A 19,353-nucleotide genomic window follows, 5' to 3' on the forward strand; every position below is an offset into this window, starting at 1 on the left:
CGATTCACCCCTGACGAATAATTCAACCTATAATGGTTCCTAGGGGAGGTCCTGTCCAGTGGAGGTAAATGGGTAGGTAGATCTCAACTGATTGCCTGTTGCAACACTCCCGTTCCCCAACAGTGTCTAAATCTAGATGCGATGAAGCTCAGTTAGAAGGGAGAATTTTCGGGGGAGGATTTGTTTGTTTACCAAACGGATTTGTGTTTTTGTTCGGGGAGGGTCAGCTTTTTGTGCCATTGGATGGCGTCTACTCGAATTAGGTTCTGTTTTGAAAACTGAGCCCTAGAATTTTCTTTTAATGCTCGGATTCAAATCATCATTGACACTTACTATGTGGAACAGTTTAAAAAGGGAGTTCAGATTCTAAAATGCCATAAACATAGTTACTGAAGTTTATCCAGAAACCTACTTAAATATACTTATTTACATTTTCAATGCCTTTTCAACTTTTATACTTGTTCAATCATCTTTGATGAGGCCAGATGTCACTAAGCTCAGGTTTGGGTCGTGATTATTACCGAAACCTTATTATAGTGCAATGAGCCAAGGACCGTTATTAATGGTAATTGACCTCAGTGTTGGAACACACTTAAAAATCTCTGGCCTGCTAAATATGACTTTTTTTCACAGTATTCTATTATCCCACCTAATGAAAGGCATCAATCATTTTTAAAGCCGGGATTGCCATGTCTGGAGGGAGCAGGATCTTATTTTAATTCCCTGCATTTAGCTCAGAGCTCTATGCATATTGCTTCAAAATGGCATTTACGGTGAGAGTAAATCATCATATGGCTTCTATTAAAGCTTTTTATGATTGAACTTAACTCATGTTTTAAGCATAATCATTTGTCTTGATGTGACACCTGATGCTGCAAAGATACTCTGGAGGAGATAGAGAGAATATCCATGAGGTGTGTAATGGCACTGTCCATCATGGACTTATCCCAGACTTATATTGACCCTATTTGGGTTTGCTTGTCTTTCACTCAGATCTTTGTTTGTGGGTTTGAGTCAATTTCCTTTTACTTTTAACATCTGTTCAAATTCAATTGAGTCTGTCCATTTTGGTACCCTTTCTTGTGTTTGTGTCCACGTGTGTCCATTTGACTCCATGGGGTGCCTTCAGGGTCCACATAGAAATGCATAAGGGACCTTTTCAATTCTCAGGGGTCTTTGAGGGGCCTCTCGGGTCTTCCTGCGTCCATGTAGGTTCATGAGAGTCCTTTTAGCCCCTGCGTCTTGGCCTCTCTGGGTCCATTTGGGCTCATTTGGCAAGGGTACTGATTTATGCAAACACCCCAGCCCTGCTGTTCTTTTCACATGAACCCCCCACTGAATACGAGTCCCCACTGAACCACAAAATATTTGTCTGTAAATAAATATTGGGACATAAATAATATTTTCAGAGCCAGGCTGAAAGCTGTTCAATGGTGCCGCTCCTATAGCAGGGAGTCCCCAGTCTCTGGTAGACTTCGACCACGCCGTTGATTGTCCTCCCTGTGACGGACTGTGAGTCAGAAGGTTCCCCTTTGACACCGACCTCTCCCACCTCTCTAATGCATCCTGCCATCTCCCAGTGTGAGGTAAATTGAGGCTCGACAGGGCCGGCCTTTTGTTGTGTTAGACTACGCAGTGCAAGGTCCCACTCCATCAATCTGTCACAGCAGGATATTCTTGTCGCTGACACTCAATACTTCGTCAAAATGGCCGAAATCATACGCCTAACGGGCAGCCTGTGTCTCCACTGACTGTTTCAGCTGAGGGGGGAGGATCAAAGTGGAGTCTAAGGATCACTGACACGTTTCGCTTTCCAGTGACATCCCCTTTGTCTAAACAATCCCAATAGTAAAAACAATGGTGTAAAAACTGAGATGCCCCACCTCATTTTGGAGGGGGGAAGAAAATGGAATTTCCATCGATATAACAAGGGCTTGGAGGGTAAATATAAGCCACTTGTTAAAACAGGAACTTGAAATGTATAGCTTGTAGTATTTTGTCCTCAGCCCCTTGCTTGGTTTCAAAATATTGCCGCCATAATTATCTACAGATGGAAATAGACACAGCTGCCTCTTTGAACAGGCCTGTCAAAGGCAGACACCATCTCTCTCAGGGCGGGAGACCATCCACTTGACAAACTGCTTTTGTCTTGCTAATAAGCCATCCAGTCACTCTCTGATTTTATCACGAGCTATGTGGATATCCACACAGAGACCTTGTAGTTCGGCTTCTGTGTCACGTTTCTAAAATATTCGTTTTCTGGAATGTAAAGATGGTAATCATGATAAATGGACACTGTCAGTTTTGATATTACAACCCCCCCCCCCATGCTTGATGACTCATATGTGACATGAAACTAAAGGTAGTTCATTATTTCTTTAAATACTGTGATCATAAATGACATACCAGTATGAAACATCAAAGGGTCAGTCACTGGGTATAGATTTATATTACTCTGTAAACTCAGCGTCAAGGTCATCCACATTTCTACAGATACAGATACACAGTACCTGAAATGAATTTGAAAACGGTGTTACTGTAGGCTACATGTTGATTTCAGCGGTGCACAGCATGTTGTCTTGATTGAGACAAGAACAGTCGATTATTTACATCGTTATACTCTCATCAGCATACCCCCCCCCCCCCCCATTTGACTTCATCTCTTTTTATCGCTTAAAGCATACCTATGTTGGATGACCTTTCTACATGGAGCTCTCTTCAATGCATTCTAACTCACACCTTATGTAGGTTATCTGACAAGTGGAATGGGTGGATGTGCAGAAACGAAATGTCAAGCGACAGCTCGGCTGTGTCATACAGTATGTTTTGGTAATGGACAGAAAGCAGCGGCCAAGTGCTTGAGCACAGGGCTTTTGAAAGACCTCATTGACATCTGTCAGTTAAATATGTCATTTGAAAATGACGGCATAAGGAAGTTGCTTGTCGACACTTTGAAAGTAGAACTCCATTTAACTGTGACAGTTTAAGAAATGCTTAGTCCGAGACGGCTGGTGTTTTGTTTTGCTTGGAAGTACAATAGACGACACTGTCTATGTCCTGAAGTCTTTCTAGTGCCCGTCTGAAGGTCCACAGGTTGTGGTGCCAAATACGTGTCCCATGTTTCCTCAGTAGTCCCAAACAGCACGAAGAGGGTGGACGAGGAGAAGAAGTTTCGCGACTGTGCCGATCTGTACCAAGCTGGCTTCCACAAGAACGGGCTCTACACCATAAACATCAATGCCCAGGAGACCAAAAAGGTGGGCAGCCAGACAGAATTGAATATAGAGACTGCCATGTGAAAAAAGCTACCATTTCATTCAATAGCTACCAACACTCTTTGATGGGTGTTTAATGGAGTTTAGTGTGTTTTTGTTACTAGAGCAAGCTTCAACTCTGTCCAAGAAAGCCAAAGATATTGACCCACCGGAGAGCAGCCAATGGAGGGGTGCTATGATAGTTATTGGCTGCTTCAGTGCTTCAGGAATAATCAAAGGCTCAAATTATACACTTGGTAGCCTGATGAGAGCAAGGGTACACAAGAGGTTGGCGGGGGATAAGGAGGGGGGTGAAACAGGTGTTCGCCACCTCAACAGGGTGCTGCCAGACCTCAGACAGATGGCAGGGAGGTTCGAGGGGGACGGTTGGTGGAGGAGTGAGCGATGAGGCCGGAGATTATGGAGAAAGCATCACGTCTGGTTTCTGAGAATAATTCTGTCAGGGGGGGTACATCTCTTAATTATACCCAGACTGGGCGCTGTGTGTTCAGCTGGGGTCTTGGCTGGGGTGAGAGACCTCCTCCAGACCTTCTCCACTCCTCAAACAAAGAGCACCACAGCAGATAGATACCCCTGTTATCAGCTTACACAGGACAGAGGCCAGGGTTAAGGGCCATGTTCCACCCAGGTGTCCGCTGGTATGTGTCCAACTCCACTCCACTGGCCCCCTCCACTTTAATCTGAACCAGGCCTGGGATTGGGATCACCTCCCGGGAGTTGTAGGAGGATCAGGAGACATTTATTAAGCTTAAATTCCCTCTGATGATTCATGAGAAGGAATCACTAGTTAGGCCCGCTGTATTTCAGAATGATGGTTCACAACAGCAAGTTTAACCTACCATGTCTATATTTGTGCTCTAAAACGTAAGTTAAGAGCACGTAGAAAGTGTTTGTAGGCGGTCTGAGAATTTAATGAGTGTGTGTGTGTGTTTGTGTGTGTGTGTGTGTGGGTGTGTGTTTAAAGGTGCATTGTAACATGGAGACCGCTGGCGGCGGATGGACGATCATCCAGCGAAGAGAGGACGGCAGCCTGGACTTCCAGAAAACGTGGAAGGAATACAAGACGGTAAGACGAGAAGAAGAACACACAACCCAAATCTACAGCAACACACCCACAAGATAAAGCCAGGAAATTGATGTGGAGTCTGTTTCCAACACACATCCTCCGTCACAGTAAACGATGACAAAATGGGTGTACTCTCGCCTCTCTGTCTTGATTTAACATGTTGAAATTGAGGTAGGATTCTCTTGTATTCTCAAGTGTGGCCAGGCCCATATGGAAAACTCCATCCAGATGTGACCTAACCAACAACACCGGCTGTACCTCTAGAACATCTGCACACTGAGAGGGATTCCCCAACCCCTCAGATTAGAGACTTACGTGTCGGAGGCTGGCGTGAAGCCCAACCCAACCCTGGACCTGACACAATGTTGTTCTTCTTTTTAAACAGGGAAGCATTAGTCCGAAAACAATACATTTGTTTAGTCTTATGTAACACAGGTGTTATGATCATCATCACCTTTTGAATAGGGAATGGATAGCGACTGGTGGGCTAATAGAGGCTCTGTTTAGCTTTAGGCACGATGAGTGACCCCATTGTCGTTCCTATTAGCTGTAATGTATGCTAGCACAACGTAGTTAGAATAGCAGCTGGACACCAGATTCAATATGGAGGGTGTTTTAATGACCGATCTGGGCAGATGGTAATAGATGATCTGCAGAGGGTAAACATAGATTTGGCAAGGGTGAAAAGGGTTGGGCTCGTTTGGAGGGTAAAGAGGTACGGACAGAGAGTCCAGCTGGTTAGAAGCAGCGAGGGAGCCAAGAATGGAGAGCGTGGAATACATGTAGCAATGGAATCAGCACGGACCCTGGTACTGCCACCGAATACCCGGCACACCATCGGTGTGGTCCTGAAGGTGATTGATAGTGTTTTATTGTGTGATGAAATGAACTGCTGTTGGTCACTGTGGGCTCGTGCAAATAAATTCAACACACTTGAAGGATTCATCAATATTACAGTCAAACTTCGATGGGCTATTCCCATTTTGTGGGAGGATGGAAAGCAATCGGGTAGCGTCTCCTACTATTAGTATGTGATCTTATGACCGTAATGTTTGTAATTACATGAGCAGTGCTAGATAGAGTATGTGTAGCAGGAGAATAAATGGTGCATGCATTCTCCAACCAGTATGAGACACAAATCGATTTGACAATTTGCATACCTTATTAAATACGTGTTTGTCTGTACAAGCGTTTGTCAGGGTGTATGGCACACTTTATGAAATCAAACTTTCTATCGGTCTTGATCATTTTACAAAAAAATTTACTTCTCTACCCAACAATACTTCAAACCTCCTCCCTGAAAACTGGCAGGTGCTTTCAGCCAGGTGTGCGTGTGTATGAACACTAGTGTTTGACTCCAACCATCCCTGCCTTCAGCCAAATTTCCAGAGATGAAACGGGAGTCACAAGGGGTGGCATTGGACAGCGCTAAAAGGCAGGTCTTTCAGAGGAGGGAGTCGGATTGAGTTGAGGTCGTGGCCCAGCCACTTTCTAATTCCACCCACACAGCAGGACGTGTCTCAGGCTGGAGGAATGCCCCATATTTACTTTCCCCCTTCCACTCTCCTAATCACCACATGCTCTCGGCACAAACACAGACATCTCCGCCTTCAATCCACCCCCAACCCTTCCCGCCAATCATTAATGGAACAGTCCAGAGCTCCAGACCCGTCTCTAATACTCCCCATTGCAGGTGAGTTACTGCTGCTGCTGTCAAAGGCCCTTTGTCTACGACGGGAGTCGTTTGTGATCACATATAAACGTGGTAATTGTTGAAATGATATGAGAAGGCATGCATGGCATTGCGTGCGTCTGTTGTCGTTCTTCTGGACTGTGTAATATAGAGGGTTTATTACGCATTTGGTTTGGTGTGGGTTAAAGGGTGGAAAAGGTGCTTTGTGTGCCTTTTATCAGCCGGACCCAGTTTACGCTGTCATAAACAGGTAGGGCTATTCATGCGCGGTTTCATACTCTGTGTTCCACTGTATGAAATAATCCATGTTATGTGTCGTAATGTCTACCTGGTTTCACATTGTTTCGCTGGGTCGAGTGAGTCTCTCTCATGGCAGTCACTATTAGTGAGACCAAGCCAATGTGTATGAACAGAAGAGTGCGCATAAGCATTTATACGGTATAAAGGGACATTATCAATGGTAGACACGATAGCCCAGTCTGAAGTCAACATTTAATTTGCTTTGGCGTCAACCCTGAAGCAGTCATTGATGATGACATCAAAAAAAAGGTCTGAAATAATAACTGACAAAAATGTTTATAGAAAATGGTGGAGAGATTGCATCTTTTCCAGGAAGACCTTGGAAGAGATCGGGAATTACTTATATCCTGTATCCCGAATTTGACAGTAAGATTCCTTATGGGCGTGAGTGATGACTCTGGCGTCCTCTACCTCTTCGTCCTCTGTTGCAGGGCTTCGGGACGGTTTCTGCAGAGCACTGGCTGGGGAATGAGTTTGTATACTTGCTGACCAGCCAGAGGCAGTATGCCCTCCGTGTGGAGCTGACCGACTGGGACGGACACCAGGCCTTCTCTCTATACGACCGCTTTCACATCGACAGTGAGAAACGCAACTACAGGTACTACAAGCTGTATCTACAGTGCCTTCAGAAAGTATTCATACCCCTTGACTTATTCCACATGTTGTTGTGTTTACAGCCTGAATTCCAAATGGATTAAATATATTTTTTTTTCTCTCACCCATCGATACACAATTACAACGTGAAAACATGTTTTTAGTAATTTAAGGAAATGTATGAACATGAAATACAGAAATATCTAATTTACACCCCTGAGTAAAAACTTTGAAGAAGCACATTTGGCAGTGATTACAGCTGTGAGTCTTTATGGGTAAGTCTGTAAGAGCTTTCCACACCTGGATTGTGGAACATTTGCTTATTATTCTGAACCAGGTTTTCCTCTAGGATTTTGCCTGTGCTTAGCTCCAATTCCATTTCTTTTTTTATCCTGAAAAACTCCCCAGTCCTTAGCGATTACAAGCATCAAATCAAATCCAATTTTATTTGTCACATACACATGGTTAGCAGATGTTAATGCGAGTGTAGCGAAATGCTTGTGCTTCTAGTTCTGACAATGCAGTAATAACCAACAAGTAATCTAACTAACAATTCCAAAACTACTGTCTTATACAAGTGTAGGGGGATAAAGAATATGTACATAAATATATATATATATATTTTTTTCACCTTTATTTAACTAGGCAAGTCAGTTAAGAACAAATTCTTATTTTCAATGACAGCCAAGGAACAGTGGGTTAACTGCCTGTTCAGGGGCAGAATGACAGATTTGTACCTTGTCAGCTCGGGGATTTGAACTCGCAACCTTCCGGTTACTAGTCTAACGCTCTAACCACTAGGCTACCCTGCCACCCCAGTGGTGTTACAGAGCGGCATAGGCAAGATACAGTAGATGGTATCGAGTACAGTATATACATATGAGATGAGTATGTAAACAAAGTGGCATAGTTAAAGTGGCTAGTGATACATGTATTACATAAAGATGCAGTAGATGATATAGAGTACAGTATATACATATACAAATGAAATGAATAATGTAGGGTATGTAAACATTATATTAGGTAGCATTGTTTAAAGTGGCTAGTGATATATTTGACATAATTTCCCATCTATTCCCATTATTAAAGTGGTTGGAGTTGAGTCAGTGTGTTGGCAGCAGCCACTCAATGTTAGTGGTGGCTGTTTAACAGTCTGATGGCCTTGAGATAGAAGCTGTTTTTCAGTCTCTCGGTCCCAGCTTTGATGCACCTGTACTGACCTCGCCTTCTGGATGATAGCGGGGTGAACAGGCAGTGGTTCGGGTGGTTGTTGTCCTTGATGATCTTTAAGGCCTTCTTGTAACATCGGGTGGTGTAGGTGTCCTGGAGGGCAGGTAGTTTGCCCCCGGTGATGCGTTGTGCAGACCTCACTACCCTCTGGAGAGCCTTACGGTTGTGGGCGGAGCAGTTGCCATACCAGGCGGTGATACAGCCCGCCAGGATGCTCTCGATTGTGCATCTGTAGAAGTTTGTGAGTGCTTTTGGTGACAAGCCAAATTTCTTCAGCCTCCTGAGGTTGAAGAGGCACTGCTGCGCCTTCTTCACGATGCTGTCTGTGTGGGTGGACCAATTCAGTTTGTCTGTGATGTGTATGCCGAGGAACTTAAAACTTACTACCCTCTCCACTACTGTTCCATCGATGTGGATAGGGGGGTGTTCCCTCTGCTGTTTCCTGAAGTCCACAATCATCTCCTTAGTTTTGTTGACGTTGAGTGTGAGGTTATTTTCCTGACACCACACTCCGAGGGCCCTCACCTCCTCCCTGTGGGGCCCCAGTGTTGAGGATCAGCGGGGTGGAGATGTTGTTGCCTACCCTTACCACCTGGGGGCGGCCCGTCAGGAAGTCCAGTACCCAGTTGCACAGGGCGGGGTCGAGACCCAGGGTCTCGAGCTTGATGACGAGCTTGGAGGGTACTATGATGTTAAATGCAGAGCTGTAGTCGATGAACAGCATTCTCACATAGGTATTCCTCTTGTCCAGATGGGTTAGGGCAGTGTGCAGTGTGGTTGAGATTGCATCGTCTGTGGACCTATTTGGGCGGTAAGCATATTGGAGTGGGTCTAGGGTGTCAGGTAGGGTGGAGGTGATATGGTCCTTGACTAGTCTCTCAAAGCACTTCATGATGACGGAAGTGAGTGCTACGGGGCGGTAGTCGTTTAGCTCAGTTACCTTAGCTTTCTTGGAAACAGGAACAATGGTGGCCCTCTTGAAGCATGTGGGAACAGCAGACTGGGATAGGGATAGATTGAATATGTCCGTAAACACACCAGCCAGCTGGTCTGCGCATGCTCTGAGGGCGCGGCTGGGGATGCCGTCTGGGCCTGCAGCCTTGCGAGGGTTAACATGTTTAAATGTTTTACTCACCTCGGCTGCAGTGAAGGAGAGTCCGCATGTTTTTGTTGCAGGCCGTGTCAGTGGCACTGTATTGTCCTCAAAGCGGGCAAAAAAGTTATTTAGTCTGCCTGGGAGCAAGACATCCTGGTCCGTGACGGGGCTGGTTTTCTTTTTGTAATCCGTGATTGACTGTAGACCCTGCCACATACCTCTTGTGTCTGAGCCGTTGAATTGAGATTCTACTTTGTCTCTATACTGACGCTTAGCTTGTTTGATTGCCTTGCGGAGGGAATAGCGACACTGTTTGTATTCGGTCATGTTTCCGGTCACCTTGCCCTGATTAAAAGCAGTGGTTCGCGCTTTCAGTTTCACACGAATGCTGCCATCAATCCACGGTTTCTGTTTTGGAAATGTTTTAATCGTTGCTATGGGAACGACATCTTCAACGCACGTTCTAATGAACTCGCACACCGAATCAGCGTATTCGTCAATGTTGTTGTCTGACGCAATACGAAACATATCCCAGTCCACGTGATGGAAGCAGTCTTGGAGTGTGGAATCAGATTGGTCGGACCAGCGTTGGACAGACCTCAGCGTTGGGAGCTTCTTGTTTTAGTTTCTGTCTGTAGGCAGGGATCAACAAAATGGAGTCGTGGTCAGCTTTTCCGAAAGGAGGGCGGGGCATACCCATAACATAACATGACCCATAACATGATGCAGCCACCACTATGCTTGAAAATATGGAGAGTGGGTACTCAGTAAAGTGTTGTATTGGATTTGCCCCAAACATGACACTTTGTATTCAGGACAGAAAGTGAATTGCTTTACCACATTTTTTGCAATATTACTTTAGTGCCTTGTTGCAAACAGGATGCATGTTTTGGAATATTTTTTATTCTATACTGGCTTCCTTCTTTTCACATTGTCAATTAGGTTAGTATTGTGGAGTAACTACAATGTTGTTGATCCATCCTCAGTTTTCTCACAGCCTATCAAACTCTGTAACTGTTTTAAAGTCACCATTGCCCTCATGGTGAAGTCCCTGAGCGGTTTCCTTCCTCTCCGGCAACTGAGTTAGGAAGAACGCCTGTATCTTTGTAGTGACTGTATTGCTACACCATCCAAAGTGTAATTAATAACTTCACCATGATCAAAAGGATATTCTGTGTCTGCTTTATTTTTACCCATCTACCAATAGATGCCCTTATTTGGGAGAAAGAGGTTTTGGAAAACCTCCCTGGCCTTTGTGGTTGAGTCTGTGTTTGAAATCCACTGCTCGAGTGAGGGACCATACAGATAATTGCATGTGTGGGGTACAGAGATGAGGTAGTCATTCAAAAATCATGTAAAACACTAGTATTGCACACAGAGTGAATCCATGCAACTTATTATGTGACTTGTTAAGCAAATATTTACCCCTGAACTTATTTAGGCTTGCCATAACAAAATGGTTGAATACCTATTGACTCAAGACATTCCAGCTTTGCATTATTTATTAATTTGTAAAAAATATCTAAAAACATAATTCCACTTTGACATTATGGGGTATTGTGTGTAGGCCAGTGGCACACAACATCTCTATTTAATCGTATATTGATACACCTCGAATTCATGCTGCCACTACTGACTGATATCCAAAATGGAGACATTGCTGACATTCTCTAGTCCAAATTCCTTCTCATTTAATGGTATCATATGTCACAACAGATATTTATATAAAGTAAAGTGCACCCCCCCCACCCCCAACTGATACTTGGTTCTTGAATAAGGGGTACAACTTTTCTGCTTCTTTTAGAGGGTTAAATATGCTTTAAACTGTGGCAGATGCTTGGATTCGTTCGATGTGGAAAACTACTGGAATGTTACAGAAGGTTCCGAGCAATCAAATGTCTCTGAGAGGAGATGGTCTGACAATTCCAATTGAGGTGATTCACCGGATTTGTAGTCCTTTCTGATAAGAAGCTACTTCAGTTTCTAAATGTCCTCCTTTCTACTTTAGATGGACTTCTGTTTGTTTTCCAAAGATATTATAGCCATTTATGTTGCCGGGAAGGGAGACACTTGCAGCATGACTGAAAAAACCTATACTTCAATGGGGTTTTGCAACGTCGGGTAGAGAGCGAGGCGACGGTCATATCTAATTTGTGGTAATGTCTTGGATTATATGACGACAGGATTTACTTTAAGAAGTCCGCCTCTTAAAGGGTTAAGACCTGGTGCGCACACTCTCTGGGTTTTCTCTGTGAGCTACAGAAATGTTACGAATAACGCTAATGGGAAAGGTCAACCAAGTTGTTTTGATTTGCTCTGAGACTAAATTTGGGTTTATTTGTCCCATTGTGAGGATTGGATAACTCCCTTTTTACCTCTCAGCGTTTGATACTGACCGCACAGGCACTGACTGCGTTTGGCAAAGGGAGATTTGTTAAGTGCAGAGGAGGACAAGGGGTGATAATTCAGGTATGTTTATCTCTGTAAAAGGACACTTGAACAGGGATAGTGATTTATTTACACTCAAAGTACATTATTTTGGACTATGTGGTCTCCCTTCCTCCCGCTCTCTCTCTCTCTCTCTCTCTCTGTTTCTCTCTCTCTCCCTCCCTCTCTCTCTCACTCTGTTTCTCGCTCCCTTTCTCTCTCTCTCTCAAAAAATAAGCAAAGAGCCGCACACATACTGTAACCTCTTTCTATTTTGATGGGGGAAACTGTGGTTGTTTGTGTCTTCAGGGCAGCAAGAGGCGTCTTTGGGCCTACACTTTAGTTTTAGGGAAGGAAGGCTCGTCTGAACTCGGACTGTTCAGGATTGAGTGGAGCAATCTAATCGGCCTGCTGATCACTATAAATAGATTTGTTCTCGCAACTAGTTGTGGTATGATAATCACTCATTGCTTCTCAGGAACATTGGCCAAAACAAACCAGAGGTCCAGGCCTCAAACAAACTGGTTGGAGAGGGCCGCCATCTATGTTCGGGTTCTCCTCGGCTCTGGCACCTCCCCTTCGGAATCCCAAGCAATCTGCGACAAGTTGTTCAATTAGCATTTGTTGTGCTGAGAAGTACGAGATTGTAGCGAGAGATAGCATGACATTTTGTTTTGTTTTTTGGATTCTTTTGGGCATCGGTGGTGGGGGCTTTACTGGAACAGCACAATCTACACTGACGCAGGCAGACACATTTGTTAAGACACATAAACAAAAATAGTACGGTTATGCACACTCACACACACAAACAAACACATACCGTCCCACAAACCCACACGCAGCCGTTGGAAACCGTAGAGGGCCATTTAAATATGTAGTCCACCGATGTTCGAGTGTTGCCCATTTGTCATAAACAATGTGAGGCTTTGCCAGGAAATGTTTGCTTTATTGCCAGCTCCTTGCTTGTGTCTAAATATCAAGCCAGACAAATCGATCTTGGTTAGAAAGAAGTGAAATTATTGCCCAGAGATATATAAGATTCTAATCCTTAATCTAAATCATATACAGCAAGGGATAACTGTCACGTGTCTTACTGTTCTCCCTATTTTAAGGATTTCCAAAGCACAAAGGCTGAGTAAGACTCGCCAACACTGTTTCGTTCAGTATCCAGCCAGCGTAATAAATAAAATATAATAAAGATATTAAATCAATACATTGTAATGTAGATCTTGGTTATTCAAAGCATATCTGTGAGTAGGTAGTTGGAGAAGTGAGTCATTTGGCCTGGGTCTCTTCTCGGGGTGTGACATAGTCATTTCCAGATGACACGGTAGCAGTGCATTGTGGGATTGATGCAGGCATCTTGGAGAGTCTATGCAACTCTTCCCTTTTCATTGTGTTGAAGCTTTGCTTAATGATGCTTGTGCTGGCAATAGCTTGCGTCCATATAAACATGAAATCATCTGATGAAACAGTATCAGTATCTCGTCAATATTACAGCAAGGGAATACAGTGTTTGCGAAAATATTATCACTCGTTCTGACTTTTAAATATGAAGCGGTCGTCATGAACTTTTCGTCTTCGCAATTGCTTTTCTCCCTCATATTTTCCCATGATGTAAATGACTTATTTTACCCCAAAAAGGACAATGCCTACCATGCCCGTATTACAATATACTGTAAACTGGCGTCAACGATACTGCTTAACGTCACTGTACAAACACTGTTGACAGTATTTACGGGCTGACCTTGTAGATCAGAACTACACAGCTCCCACTGAACCATGACCACACAGGCTTGGGAAATGTTCTTTTTGGTTTTTGCTCCATTGTCAATCAGGTTACCATAATTGCTGAATGTTATGTCTCTCTGTAAACCATACAAGGGAGCAGTCTATATAATGGACTGAAATTGTTAGCTTGATGAAGTAGTGGGTTGCAATTGAAATAGTGTGTTGTACAGTAATTTAGTCATGACCCGCAAATAGCATTGTAGTTAACTCCATTGTAACAACACATTAGTTTGATAACACTCATTTATCAACATTTACAGAATGGGCCTCAAAATTAGGTCTTAGACCCTGTTAGGTGTCTTATTAGAGAAAGATGGAGGGAGGAGAAAGAGAGAGAGAGAGAGAGAGAGAGAAAATATATATATATATATAGGGCGATGGGAAGAAGGAAATTCTTACTGCAGAGTGGCAGGGAGGGGAAATAGATGTTAGATGTCCATAACACAGCCAACATTTGTGGGACCATCATTCAAATGACAGAATACATGAATTTAGTTACTCATCTGTTTACACGTTATCGATGTTGATGTCTATAATTCCGAAGAATGTAACAATCAGCTCAATGGATTTGGGTTCAAATTGTAATTTACCTAAGAGGATCAATACTGTCCAACAACAGCATCACTTACTGTTGTTGGACTCATCAACCATTCACACTGCCAATCTGTGGACAGATCTTATTTCTAATCATTTGTGTCTAATCTTGTTTTACTAAGTTTTGTATAATATTATTCTAAGAAAATGATGGTGTAAATTTTTCGAAGGTGTGCTGTGAACTAAAACATCAATGTTGTTGCAAAGTGACTTACAAATGGATGGGGCCTCACATGAAGTTTTTTCGTTTCCAGGATATTTTGTGTGTGTGTGTGTGTGTGTGTGTGTGGACTGGGAGGTCAGGGAGAGTATTTCCGGGGGTCGGCCAGGCATGAGATAGCTCCACATACATGTTATTCCTCATGGGACGGGGTCAAGTAGACAGCCATCAGTCAGGGGTCAGAGTTGATAACATGACACATGCTACAGAAGGGCTCTGACCCATGTCTAACATCCTTTTCAACATAAGTCTGAGTAGTGGCCCTGTACCACAGTGGTCCAAGGGAAACATTTGACATATTAACAATGCATATTGAAGTACTGAATTATGGAACTGTTTAGGCTACTCGTTAGTCCTTTATAGGCTATTTAGAGTTTCAATAAATATAAAATACTAACTACAGTAGGAGTACTTTAGGATGATACATTTTTCTACATTATACATTTCTTGCTATTTTTATATTTTGTCCCCCTTTTTCATGATATTGAATTGCGATCTTGTCTCAACACTGCAACTTCCCAACGGGCTCGGGAGAGGTGAAAGTCGAGTTATGCGTCCTCCAAAATATGACCCGCCAAGCCATGCTTCTTAACACCCACTGGCTTAACCAGGAAGCCAGCTGCACCAATGTGTCGGAGGAAACACCGTTCAGCTGACGACCGAAGTCAGCTTGTAGGCATCTGGCCCGCCACAAGGAGTCGCTAGAGTGCAATGATCCAAGTAAAGCCCTCCCCGGCCAAACCCTTCCCGAACCTGGACAATGCTGGGCCAATTGACTGGGACTCCCAATCAACCCTAGTTGTTACACAGCTGGGATCGAACCCCAGGCTGTAGTGACACTGCGATGTAATGCCTTAGATCACTCCGCCACTCGAGAGGCCTGTAAACAGAATCTTTGCAAGGATTCACATGTTATTTTGTGCTTGTATGCATGTACCATATCATATTTGGGTCAGGGAATGTGTGTCTGAGTATATTTTACTGCATTTATTCTTTAATGTTGCATGTGAAGATTTAATGCAGCACCCTAGACATTAAATAAAACAATCAATTCTGGATTTAAAAAAAATAAAACTATGTTAAAAAAAGCTGTATGGGAGTTGCTAAACGTATGCACGGACACAAGTGAGGTTTACAGCTAAACGCTCCCCTTCTTCACATGTACGCCGAAATCCTCTCCGTTGGAGAATAGCACTATATGTTTACTCTTCAACTGACTATTACATCTTTATTCAATATCCTTCCTCTCCAACCAGCCAAGTTCCCTAAATCCCAGGATTTCTCCATATGATAATGGTAAGATCCCTGGTGGAATCAGAAAATCCCTCAGATGTATTTGATGTAGGGATTTGGAGGAGGACTTGGCAACGGGGGGATTCTCTAGCTCGGCTGTGACCCCTCTGTCCTAGCCTCGCACTGAGATGGGATCACTGATACCCTTAACTCCTAGAGCTCAGTTTACTCATCCAACACTCATCCGCACTGCAGTCTGCCTGAGGCAGCAACGCTGAATACTGTCTGTCTGTAAATCAAATGCTAAGGTAGCTGTGTTAAACGTTATGTTGTAAATATAAAATTCAAAGATCATTTAGGTGAGAGGCTGTTGTACGATTCTGATATTTTATTGCCCTTCCGTTGGGTTGCGGTTTAATGTTCTACTTGAAAGACATTAACAGGGCATGCATACAGTATTATCTACTTCGGTGATTACAGTCGGTGTCAACTTGGAAAGTAAAAAATGGTGAGTGTGTGTGCACATACGTGTGTGTCCATATATCCGTCTGTCTCCATGGTGTTATTTGACACCCAGCGGCAGGTGAGCGAATGGGCTACAGCCAGACACCTCTGGGTCGAAAGTGATCCATTGAGCATGGTGATTAACCTCTGCTATGAGCCAATCAGGCTGCGGTTTAGCAGGCTAACCACTGCCAGGTGTGCATCAACACGCACTGCCTGGACCTCAGCAGGTTTGGTCGTCTCCAACCTCCTTCTCAGACAGATAAAAGGAAGGAAGCCAGCAGGCTAGGTTGAACTGTGTCAGTCAAGAGATGAAAGACGTACATTTGAAAGACTGCCACGACTAGTGTTATGTTACACACATAAAAGGAGAGAGAAAAATACACCTAAATCATTATGTAGTGTAGGATAATGGGCTTTAGAGTCATCAAAATGTATCAGTTGTAGTCATCCAGAACATGTTATTTTTTTCCTCCAAATATTTAACATATTTTCCCTAGTTGACACCATCTTTTGTACAGGCATACATACTGTATATAACAAAAGTACACGTGGTCTCCCGAGTGGTGCAGCGGTCTAATGCAGTGCTAGAGGCGTCACTACAGACCCGGGTTCGATCCCAGGCTGTGTCCCAGCCGGCCGCGACCGGAAGACCCATGAAGTGGTGCACAATTGACCCAGTGATGTCAGGTTAGGGGATGGTTTGGCCTGCCAGGATGTCCTTGTCCCATCGCGTTCTAGCGACTCCTTGTGGCTGGCCGGGTGCATGCATGCTGACTTCGGTCACCAGTTGTACATTGTGTCCTGTGACACATTGGTGCAGCTGGCTTCTGGGTTAAGCTAGCAGTGTGTCAAGAAGCAGTGCGGCTTGGCAGGGTCGTGTTTCGGTGGTCCCGAGAGGGGGTTGCAGCAATGGGACAAGATGGTAACTACTAATTGGGGAGAAAAAAGGGTAAAAAATATGTTATGTTATGATGTGCTTCTCTGGAAAAATCCCTTCAGAATGTCAGTACTGCATAATAAATATGACACATACTGTATGCTCTCATTGGCTGGCCTTCACTTCATATCCATCGCCAAACCCACTGGCTCCAGGTCATCTATAAGTCTTTGCAAGGTAAAGCCCCGCCTTATCTCAGCTCACTGGTCACCATAGCAACACCCACCCGTAGCATGTGCTCCAGCAGGTATATTGTACTGGTCATCCCCAAAGGCAACACTTCCTTTGGCCACCTTTCCTTCCAGTTCTCTGCTGCCAATGACTGGAACGAATTACAAAAATCTCTGAAGCTGTATCTCCCTCTCCATCTTTAAGCATCAATTGTCAGAGCAGCTTACCAATTACTGTACCTGTACACAGCCAATCTGAAAATAGCACATACAACTACCTCATCCCCATATTATTATTTACCCTCCCAGTATCTCTACTTGCATATCATCATCTGCACATTTCTCACTCCAGTATTAGGGCTAGGCGGGACAACTTCCTGTGAAACTGGAGGGCGCGCAATTCATATAAATAATCATAAAAATGATGGATATTAAACATTTCGGTACATACAAGTGTCTTGTATCGGTTGAAAGCTAAAATTCTTGTTAATCTAACTGCACTATTCGATTGAGAGTAGCTATTACAGCGAAAGCATGCCATGCAAATGTTTGAGGACGGCACCCCACATCAAAATATTTTTCCACCGGCACAGGTTTCATAAATTCACAAATAGCAATTAAATATTAACTTGTTTTTTAAAATCTTCCTCTGATTAGTCATCCAAAGGGTCCCAGCAATAACATGTAGTGTCATTTTGTTAGATAAAATCATTTTTTTTATAACAAAGTCAGTTTAGTTGGCGCCATTGATTTGAGTAATCCACTCGTTCAACGTGCAGAGAAATTCATTCGAAAATCTACCCCTAAACTTTGTTTCAACAAGTCAAAATACATTTCTATTTTCTCCTCCGATAGCCTAAAATGCAATCAAACTATAATATTTCCTACGGAAAGATGTATGTTCAATAGGAAACCGATTTTAGCAGGTGCGTCTTGTCTTCATGGCGCGCCCAAACACGAATTTCCAAGACTGTGTCCCTGTACTAAAACTGATGACAAAAGCTTAAAAAAGTTGACACTAAGTCTGGGATACATTTTTTTAATGGGGCATGCTTATTTAAGATGTTGAGGAAAGCACTTTTAAAGAGCAACCAGGCATCCTCTACTGACGGGATGAGGTCAATATCTTTCCAGGATACCCGGGCAAGGTCGAATAGAAAGGCCTGCTCGCTGAAGTGTTTTAGGAAGCGTTTGACAGTGATGAGGGGTAGTCGTTTGACCGCGGACCCATTACAGAAGCAGGCAATGAGGCAGTGATCACTGAGATCCTGGTTGAAGACAGCAGAGGTGTATTTAGAGGGCAAGTTTGTCAGGATGATATCTAAGAGGGTACCCATGGTTATGGATTTAGGGTTGTACCTAGTAGGTTCCTTGATAATTTGTGTGAGATTGAGGGCTTCTAGCTTAGATTGTAGGACGGCCGGGGTGTTAAGCATATCCCAGTTTAGGTCACCTAACAGTATGAACTCTGAAGATAGATGGGGGGGCAGTCAATTCACATATGGTGTCCAGGGCACAGCTGGGGCTGAGGGGGGTCTATAACAAGCGGCACGGGTGAGAGGCTTGTTTCTGGAAAGGTGGATTTTTAAAAGTAGAAGCTTGAATTGTTTGGGCACAGACCTGGATTGTATGACAGAACTCTGCAGGCTATCTCTGCAGTAGATTGCAACTCTGCTCCCTTTGGCAGTTCTATCTTCTCAGAAAATGTTGTAGTTGGGGATGGAAATTTCAGGATTTTTGGTGTCCTTCCTAAGCCATGATTCAGATATGGCTAGGACATCAGGGTTTGCGGAGTGTGCTAAAGCAGTGAATAAAACAAACTTAGGGAGAAGGCTTCTGATGTTAACATGCATGAAACTAAGGCTTTTGCGGTTACAGAAGTCAACAAATGAGAGCGCATGGGGAATGGGAGTGGTGCTGGGGGCTACAGGGCCTGGGTTAACCTCTACATAACCAGAAGAACAGAGGAGGAGGATAAGGGTACGGCTAAAGGCTATAAGAACTGGTCATCTAGTGCGTTCGGGACAGAGAGTATAAGGAGCAGATTTCTGGGCGTGGAAGAATAGATTCAAGGCATAATGTACAGACAAGGGTATGGTAGGATGTGAGTACAGTGGAGGTAAACCTAGGCATTGAGTGATGATGAGAGAAGTTTTGTCTCTAGAGCCAGCAGTTAAGCCAGGTGAGGCCACCGCATGTGTAGGGGGTGGGACAAAAGGG

General features: G+C 43.8%; 1 protein-coding gene across 2 annotated transcripts in view; it reads left to right on the top strand.

Annotated features, from left to right (window-relative positions):
• LOC135550064 (angiopoietin-1-like) overlaps nt 1-19,353 on the top strand; it is a 63,298-nt gene that overhangs the window by 33,041 nt on the left and 10,904 nt on the right. Inside the window, exons 5-7 of one of the 2 annotated variants that reach the window (XM_064980526.1) lie at nt 3,130-3,257; nt 4,240-4,341; nt 6,766-6,932. In XM_064980526.1, coding sequence (XP_064836598.1) covers nt 3,130-3,257; nt 4,240-4,341; nt 6,766-6,932 — 397 coding nt within the window. The remainder of the gene's footprint in view (nt 1-3,129; nt 3,258-4,239; nt 4,342-6,765; nt 6,933-19,353) is intronic. The other variant, XM_064980527.1, reaches the window with a different exon arrangement.

This window comes from Oncorhynchus masou, chromosome 12 (genome assembly GCF_036934945.1).
Source record: "Oncorhynchus masou masou isolate Uvic2021 chromosome 12, UVic_Omas_1.1, whole genome shotgun sequence".
Classification (NCBI taxonomy): Eukaryota; Metazoa; Chordata; class Actinopteri; order Salmoniformes; family Salmonidae; genus Oncorhynchus; species Oncorhynchus masou.